At 37.6% G+C, this 9,888-nt stretch overlaps 1 protein-coding gene across 1 annotated transcript in view; it reads left to right on the top strand.

Moving 5' to 3' along the window:
• Positions 1 to 2,737: 2,737 nt before the first annotated feature.
• LOC104624730 (small conductance calcium-activated potassium channel protein 2) overlaps positions 2,738 to 9,888 on the top strand; it is a gene marked incomplete at both ends in the record, with an annotated part of 26,703 nt that continues 19,552 nt past the window's right edge. The window contains one exon of the mRNA XM_010292172.1: positions 2,738 to 3,156. Coding sequence (XP_010290474.1) covers positions 2,738 to 3,156 — 419 coding nt within the window. The remainder of the gene's footprint in view (positions 3,157 to 9,888) is intronic.

The following is a 9,888-nucleotide window of genomic DNA, read 5'->3' as shown; positions in this document are numbered from 1 at the left end:
AGTCAAGCTGCTTACTATTCATCAGTATTCTGCATGTTCTAAATAGCCGGACCTCTTCATAACTGACGTACCACTTCTGTGATTTGACTGACTGCATTTACAGGCTAATCAAAAGAATCAAATGCACTTGAGCCTTAGCGTACATTGAAATTTTGGCCCTACATACCAAATAGTACATTTCCTAAGTGCAAACCAGCACTTTTGTGGTAATACCTGCTTGCACAACATACATGTGTGCCTTCCAGTATCAATCTGCGTATCTAGTACGCAAAGTTTGCAGAATGACCACAGGTAGCAGAAAATGTATGTGCTCATGTTGCGTACAGTAAATTCACTGAGTGTGTGTCTTTAGCTTAATTCAACACTATTTGTGTTTCTTTGTTTTTAACAGTATTGCAGTGGAAGCAAGAACTATATTTAAGTGCGGTGACTGACCTTGGCCAGCTGACAGATGCCTACCTAGCCACTCTCTCACTCTCCCTCCTCAACAAGACAAGGAGAGAAGATGAGATGAAAAAGTTCATGGATTGAGATAAAGATGGGGAGATCCCTTGTCAGTTACTGGCACCAGCCAAACAGGCTCAACTTGGTGAAAATTAATTTAATTTATTGCCAGTTAAAGATAGAGTAGGATGGTGAGAAACAAACACAAAAACACCTTGCCCCATTCCCTCTTCCCAGGCTAAACATCTCTCCTTCATTCCCAGTTCCTCTGTCTTCTCCCCCATGAGTAGCACAGGAGATACGGGGAATGGGAGTCTGTCCGTGACAGTTCCTCTGTGTTGCTCAGTCCTCCTCACTGTTTTCCACTGCTCCGATGTGGGTCCTTTCCATGGTCTGCAGCCCTTTGGGCTAAACCTGGTCCAGCATGGGTCCTCCATGGACATAAGTTCTTGTAAGGAGAATCTGCTCCAGCATGGGCTTTCTGCAGGTGGCAGTTCCTTAAGGAAATATCCACCTTGCTCTGGCATGGGGTCCTCCATAGGCTGCAGTGTAGGCATCTGGTCCAGCGTGGTCCCCTCCATGGGCTTCAGGGAAATCTCTGTTCCAGGGCTGGAGCACCAACTAACCCTTCTTCTTTTCTGACCTTAGCATTTCCAGGGTTGTTTCGCACACTTTTTTCCCTTACTCCTCACTGCCCAGGCAATGTTCTGCCCTTTCTTAAGTATTCTTTCACAGAAGCACCACCAGCTTCACTGATGAGTTCAGCTATGTCCTGCAGTGGCTCCATTGCAGAGCAGCCCCGACCTCTTCTCGCAGCCACCACTGGTGCAGCCCCACCAGTACCAAAAGCTTGTCACCAAACACCCAATACAGTAGATGGAGGGAAAGGACATAAAAGGATGAAAAACAGGTCCAAAAATACAGAAATTTGTTTTGTTTTGTTTCTTGCTGTGGTTAACTGCTTTGTTTCTTTTAGTACCAATTCAACTACAGTAATTTATGGTTATCACTTTCCTAAACAAATGACTGGAGCAATTTTCTGAAAGACAAACTGAATGTATTGGGAGGAGGATGTAGATTGTGTTTTCGATCTCTAAAAAACATATACAGGGAGATCAGCCTTGCATTTTTAAACTCGTCAAAGATGGAAAGGGGCAAAGAGCAGTGCAGATGAGTAATTGTTTTTTTGACTGGGTATACAGTGTGTAACGTGCTGAATATGCTTTTATTGCATTAAGGAAGGCATTCTTTTTGTACTTTTCCTTCTCACCCATTATTTTTGAATAATGTGATTTTAAAAATCCTTCAAAAGTATTTTTATTTCCTCTTTCTTATTTACTGAACAACCTTGTTTAGATTTGGGCTATAGTTGAAGTGATGAGAAGGTCTTTTCCTGTCGCTGAGATTGTATCTTCTTTGTCATTACGGGCTATGTTCCTTTTTGAAAGGTTGCTTATTTGCAACTTCTTGCATACTGCTACTTTCTACTAGTGAGCAATACTGTTTGATTAAATGTTTATTTAGTATATCATCAGGAACAACATTTACTGAACACTGTGAAATGTTTCAGTACCTTTGTTCCTGGGTGGCAAACTGAAGGCCTTGACTCTGCAAGAACCAATATGTGCATTTAATTTTCAGGTACTAGTAGACATCACCTGGCTGCCTGGGCTACTCTGATACTTGCCAGCTTTTGCTTTTCAGGTTTTCACCATGAGATATCTTTTTGAGTCTGTGTGCAGTTTCTCATGTAGCTTTGCATTCTACATAGATCTGTATTGGTGCCTGCAGCTTGAAGAAAGCTTGGATAGTTCTACAGAAGCTATAATATATCCCTGGCTGAAGCGTTGCTCTAGGCCAGGCTTAACATTGCATCTGAGAAAGTATTTTCAATTTGTAATTTAAATATCCAGTCTGAAAACACTTTATTAAATTTTTCTCAATTTTATGAACTTAGAGTAAGCAATTGATTTTGCAGGGACAAGGCTTAATAGGTCAGAATTTTGTTTTATCAGAAATGGCAATTAAGGAAAATATGAGGAATTCTTAGTAAATAATATGTGAAAATTCAGTTTCATGTACAGTTTTAAAAATAGTGCATGAAAAATTCTTTTTGTCTTAACCAGTTATGTTTCACTTCATAGTGATGTAGTAATGTCATTTTCTGAAATGGCATACTTATTTTCTTTTTAGTGGTCATTGGCAGCTCTGAAAACTATGGTATTTTAAAATGGAATTATAACAAGGTTTGTTAATGACATACTAAAGTTAATCTTATATTTTATTATTTCAGTTGTTCATGGTGGACAATGGAGCAGATGACTGGAGAATAGCCATGACTTATGAGCGTATTTTCTTTATCTGCTTGGAAATACTGGTGTGTGCTATACATCCCATACCTGGGAACTATACATTCACATGGACAGCTCGGCTCGCCTTTTCTTACGCTCCATCCACAACAACAGCTGATGTGGATATTATTTTATCTATACCAATGTTCTTAAGACTATATCTTATTGCCAGAGTTATGCTTTTGCATAGCAAACTTTTCACTGATGCCTCATCTAGAAGCATTGGAGCATTAAATAAGATAAACTTCAATACCCGTTTTGTTATGAAGACTCTAATGACAATATGTCCAGGAACTGTACTGTTGGTTTTTAGTATCTCATTATGGATAATTGCTGCATGGACTGTCCGAGCTTGTGAAAGGTAAGGTTGTTCTGTTTGTTTAGTTCTGTCTGTCTGTCGTTCTATTTTTCTCTCTTGTTTTGCCTCTTCAGTTGTGGATTCAGGGGACCTAAATATTTAATGGAATAGAGCTTCTAAGTCCTTGATATTTCGAGGGTTGGTTGGGTTGTATTATGTGTCACAGACTGTCAGGAATGCTTTTCCTTTTATCTGAAGGACTTCTGCAGAGAGCTTTGTGCCATGCTGTTTACTGTAGCATTGCGATTTGATTTCAGTGTTTTGATACAACTTTAGGTATGTTTGCTAAAACACAGCAGACAACTACTACGAAATACCTTTAAGAGTAGTTGTTGATATTCTGCACCGATATCAGCTTTCATTTATTTTGTTTGTAACTTAAATTTATTGAGGATAAGGTAGATAAACTAGTCATGTAAAATTCCAATGGAAAATGCTTTGTTTTTTTTTAATTTTAGTTTTATTGTCCTGTACAAAAAGAAAAGTGCAAAGTTCCGTGGGGGAGTTGGCAAGATCAAAAAAGGGGAACAGGCAGAACAATTAAAGTAATATAACTCTGTTTTCTTCCCCTAAAATCAGAAAAAGTGCATTTGAGAGGCAGACTTTCATTCATTTCAGATAGTTTTCCAACCTCCCTCTCCCACAGAGTTCAGTGTAGGTGCAGAATAAATGGCAATCAGTGCTGACAGCTTGAAATTTGATTTCCTAAACATAGCTTTAACAAAAAAGAACTGAGCTTCTCATTGGATAAGATTGCTTAGGAATATGAGATACGTTAACTCTAGGGAGACAAATAGGATGATTTTCAATGAAAGATTTAATGCCTGGGACAGCTCTTAGATCCTGTAATGAATTTCTCCTTATTTAAGCTGGAAGATCTTCAATATATTTAAGGTATTTCTGCTCCTGGTTGTTAACCATTTCATTTTTCCTCTTCGTTTCCATGTCTGCGCATTTTAGAAGCAGTTTAGGGAAGTTAGTTGTGACAGATAGCTGGTTGAAGTCAGCAGTACATTGCACACCAACTGGTATGGTTATATTACTTTTGGAAGTTACTCCTTGCATTACTTCTCAATTTGTTACAAAGAAAAATAGCTGATCATATAAACTGAGTGTAGAGATCATGTTGGTGTTGTGGTGTTTATTGTTGAAATTGCCAGAATTGTGGAATGTAGTTTGTTACGGTAAATGCTTTGTGTTGATGTCATTTCCTTATGTTATGGCAAGACTCATCATTTAAGAATGGTCTGAAAATGCCATGTCAATAGTGACATATAACAGTTTCAAAATATTCCCCATAGTGGGAGCAGACGGAGCGCTCTAGATGTCAACTCAATCTATAATAGTTATATTTTAATAAGCATGTCCTCCTTTCATATGTAACTGACTTCTGCAAAGCCTCTCCTCTTTGTCTCACATTCTTCACCTCTGTTCCCACCAGTTTTCTTTCAACAGAATTACTGCTCAGGAATTCCTGAGTGTCTACTCAGGCATTTCCCAAATTGTCACTTGTGAAGTGGCTCTGAGTAACTTCAGCACCCATTGCTGTCATTGTTTTACATATCAGTGGTTAATAAACTGTATTATTATTATTAATAAGTATCATTAAAGTAATTATGTTATCAACTTTTTAGTAGATGCATATTCAAACTAAACTTATAAAACTTGTGCCTTTCATAGTGAAAATTACTGAAAAAGAACTGAGGCATTTCTGCATCACTGTGACCCTGGGAAGAAGCTTATTTGTTTGATCAGGTACACTGAACTCAGGGTTGCAAACAAGGCTGAATTTTCATCAACTCCCTGCTAAACTAGTAATGGATTTTGCACATTTTAACTTGCTGTTGCTGTCCTTGAAGTGACTGTAATGGTTTGGACAGTAAGCTGGATAGCAACTGTCTGACTCGTCTAAAACTGAAACAAAACACAACTAAAAGCAAGTTAAACATAGAAGTGAGTATTAGATTAATATGTCTCTAGCATAATTACCTTCTGTCAGTGGAGTCTGGTCCAAGATTATGTTCCTTCACATTTAACAAAATTTTTAATTTTAATTTTTCAAAACACTAAAAGGGATATATTTTGGCTTTAGGAATTAGATACTTGTGTCATTCATGCTAGCTGCACAGCCAATTTTCCTGATTTACCTCAGATTTTCCCTTGAGGGAATATGTAGGTATTTTGCCAAATGAATGATACTGGCTCTGCATTCCAGTTACTAATTAGTCCACCAAAAACGTGTAGATCCATAGCCCACAGAGAAGTACATTTAAAAAAAAAGGCGCTCAGAAGAAAACCCCAAAACCCCACACATAGCAATGCTCTTAACACTCTGCCATCTGAAGCCAAGTATCACGTTTTGTATAGCTGGAGACAGATGAAATAGCCATTTGTCATGGGAAAGGACAAATATGCCTACTGAATCCATTCTGTGCTGTGTAGAGGTCATAGTCCTCAGAAGATGGTTCTTGAGATTTTAATGTCTTTGATTTTCTCAATAGTTAAAAATTTAGTTTACACAGATAACATACATTTCTTTCATCTGCTCTTAAGTTGATTTTTTTTCTGTTTTAACGAGATTTATTTAAAATTAATTTGAATTTTGAATTTAAAATCAAAATTAAACTAGATTTATTTGTTGCGATAGACTATTTCATGTACAGAAAATGATCCTGAAGATGTTATCATCAGAAGGAAGATTTGCTGTTTTGCTTGACACTACACATGAAATCCTAATGAATTTTGATACATATAGCAGAAATTCAGAATTAGGCAGCAGTCTAGTGGCTGTTTTTTTGGTGAGGGGGGATTTACGTGAATGAAATTTGATGGTGTTAAATGGTTCTTAGCATCACTCTGGCACCAAGCTCTTTGATTTGTGTTGTATAGTACTTCTACATAAAGCTTTGCACTAGCAGTTTTAGTGTTTATCCAGTTTATTAAATCAATAGCTGGCCATCCAAATTGGAACAAGATGATGGTGATAAGATTTAATGGATTAAAATATTAAAATTTTGGAATGGAGATGAAGCATTCTCATGCTAGTCCATGTCCTTGGTGAGGGGGGAAATCGCAGTAGGCAATGTCCTTACTGTGAAGTTGTGCGTGCTCAGCAAAAGCTGTTGCTGCTGAATGACAGCTTGATTTTGAGACTTGTTCTATGAGAAGTCAGACTTTTCTCATTGCAGGCTGTCCTGGCAATAGGAAGGCAGATTTGGAAGCACTGCATTTCATAGTGAGGAAGGTAACATGAAAGATCATCATTACCTATCTCTCTAAGGAAAACCCTATAGAGACAGGTTATGGATTGAGGCAGGTGAGTTGGCCACCTGAATAAAGACTTCACTGCTTTAATGGTCATCTGACTGATCACTTGGTATACACTGAACTAAGGCAGGACATGTGTCTTTCTCCGGGCCTTAATGGCTGTATTGTTAGCTCCCAGAATGCTAATTATAGCAAGTGACACTTCGGGTTGGTGAGCAAGGTATTTTCCAGGATTGCAGTTTAAGGTCATCCATGAGGGCAGAATGTGGTACAGATAATGATGGTGGACAGCCAGCTGAGTATAAACGGGTTGCTAGAGCTGCTGAGTAATCTGGCTGAGGGAGTTTAGGAGGGAAAGGTAGGGAAAGCACGGAAATGTGGCTGCATACACAATGCCAGAAACACATGCCTTTTTATTGCTCAGGTTTTAATGTCTGTTTTGATGGGAAGATTACATTACATAGGTTTTAATATCTGCCTTTTCATTGCAAGAATCAGTATATTGCTGTCTGCCAGACATGGGCTTCATAATGAAAACATAAATTTTTTATTAGGTCTAACTCAATACATGTTTGTGTTATAACAACTCTGAGGCATGTGATCTAGAACACTTATGAATATGTTACTTTCATACATGAATTATGAGCTCTGTAAGCAGATTACTTTTTGCAGTCTCCCATACTGATCGTGTGACTGAAATAGCTCTGTGCATGGTCATCAGTTGTTTACAGCAGTTAAAATAGAAATATTTGGTTTCTCAACAAAAAAAATGTTAATATGCATAGCATTATGTCATTGAAAAATCTGACAGATTTGCTTCACTCTTCTGGAGAAGACCTGTCTCTGCAGTGAGACGTGTGCTGCTTTTCTAGGTTATGTAGAAGGTAGTCACTCTTGTTGATCTTTTGTTTTTTCTGTGCAAAGGAAGAAAGAACGTTGCCTTCTGAATGCATACATTGCTATAATGTGCCCATGTATCTGGGCAATATGAGCCACATGTGCCCGCATTACACTGTTGTACATCCAGAACAGCTCATATCACATGCCCAGAGTTACTGTGGATTTACAGCAGCAGAACTGAGAACAGAAGTGGAGTTTCTGCTTGCCCAGAGAGCACATTTTTGGCACAATTTTTTGTTCTGTTTGTACCTCTAACTTCTGTCAGTGAAGTCAGTTCAGATTGAGTGGTTTGTTTAGTCAGCATTTCTGCCTCCCATCAGCTCCTGCTCTGTATTCTTTCCTTGAACATACGAACAAACAATAAAAAACAAACAAAAAAAAACCAAAAAAATCCATCTGTGTGTGAAGGTGAAATCCTCCTTTGTTTTTTCTGTGCAAAGGAAGAAAGAACGTTGCCTTCTGAATGCATACATTGCTATAATGTGCCCATGTATCTGGGCAATATGAGCCACATGTGCCCGCATTACACTGTTGTACATCCAGAACAGCTCATATCACATGCCCAGAGTTACTGTGGATTTACAGCAGCAGAACTGAGAACAGAAGTGGAGTTTCTGCTTGCCCAGAGAGCACATTTTTGGCACAATTTTTTGTTCTGTTTGTACCTCTAACTTCTGTCAGTGAAGTCAGTTCAGATTGAGTGGTTTGTTTAGTCAGCATTTCTGCCTCCCATCAGCTCCTGCTCTGTATTCTTTCCTTGAACATACGAACAAACAATAAAAAACAAACAAAAAAAAACCAAAAAAATCCATCTGTGTGTGAAGGTGAAATCTTCCCTTCCCTTCCCTTCCCTTTCTTTTTTTCTACAATAAATAAAGATCTGTCTTAATTCTTAATTCTTGGAAATATAATGCCATCACAAAGCTTCCAGTAAGCAGCTCACACATGACAATGGCTAGGCAAATATTAAGGATTAATTTGATACAAGCAGATGGATGCACTAAGACTTTCAGTTGTAATTCATGCAGTAAAAAATGTTTCTTAGCTATCTAATTTCCTTGCAGTGTATGTTTGAATTCTTTGGTTGGCTTGAGGACCTTATATGAGGTTGTACACTGCATGTATATCCCAAGGCCACGCTCCACTGGAAATTGCCTTTAGCAGTCCCCACAGTGCCAGTGTGAAGATTCTTGCTAGTAATTAAAAAAACAAACAAACCAAGCTTGGGTATTTAGTTTTAAACCTATTTTTAGCCCCAAAAGCTCAGAGGCAATGACATATTGTTTTTATTTTTTCTAGCTAATATGTCTATTGACTGTTATCAGATCAAATAATGTTTGTGTATTGACAGTGATGGCTGTTTATCACAGCTCTTTACCTTCTCTTAGCTCACTGAAATGAAAATGTGCTACTTGCAGTCAGGTTTCTCCAGTGGTGGCGAAAGTTAACTATTAAATATTCAACACAACCGTGATCAAAGATGACCCATCATCATCTTGACTTGAATCTGTGTAATGAATGAAAGATTCTGTGCTTTCTAGTCTTAGTTCCTGGTTTTGCAGACTGAGTGTAGATTAACTGTAAATGTTAGGTTACTCTTTTTATAATATTTACATCTCAAAGCAACTCATGACTAAAACCAGATATAACTGGTTGCATTTAGGTTGCAAATGTTACCAATAGACATCAGATATATTGTTTTATCAAACAACAAAAGCAACAACAGAGTCTATCACAGAATTATATCAGTGAATGTCTGATATACATAACCCAGATCCAAAAAAGACAAATTGATCCAAATAAAAAATTGGTTTGCTAGATGTATCCAGAAGGCTTAATAGCTAAGTGATGTGTTCTTCAGCTGCCTGAAGACAAAACAGTTCATGTATGTTTAATGGAGGAAGCAGAGGCACCTTTTCTAGTGCATGCAGAATTTGATTGCTATTCTTTTAAATTCATATTTTCCTTCCCTTTGGAACAGTGCAGTTTGTGTATTCTCAGCAAGAGAATTTTGGGAATACACGTAAGAACGTATTCTTCAGTTTGTTTGGATTTATAGAATTAGCCTTATAGTTATGGAAAGTAGCAATAACTGGTGCAGTAACTCGGTGGATATAGTCATTCTTTCACAAAAATTTATCAAGCCAAGATAGATTGGTGTTCCTCTAGTCCAAAAATAGCAAAGCCAACTCGGAGGTAGGGAGTGCAAAAGACAAAAAATTAAAAAACAAGCACAAAAAAAATCTCCTTTCTTACTTTAAAAAGATCTTATATCTGTTTCTCAGGGTCATCTAACTGGAGCACGAAAACTTTTTTTTTAGGTTAAATTCCCTTTTATTTACAAAGAAATTTTATGTAAGACACTTGTGTGAGAACAGAATGAAGTGGAAAAGCTCATGTTCAAGGTCTCATAAGAATGGTCAGCAAAGTGAAATCTACTAAACGCAAAAGTCTGAAGAGACTGAGAATACCTACAAGTAGTAGGTATACTTGCTTCCACAGACAAGATACCTATTTTTTTTTTTTAATTAGTCTTGAATTTGTAAAACACAATTTGGGGAACGAACT

This window comes from Phaethon lepturus, unplaced genomic scaffold, assembly GCF_000687285.1.
Source record: "Phaethon lepturus isolate BGI_N335 unplaced genomic scaffold, ASM68728v1 scaffold7058, whole genome shotgun sequence".
NCBI classification, from domain to species: domain Eukaryota; kingdom Metazoa; phylum Chordata; class Aves; order Phaethontiformes; family Phaethontidae; genus Phaethon; species Phaethon lepturus.
This window is presented reverse-complemented; position numbering and strand designations above follow the sequence as displayed.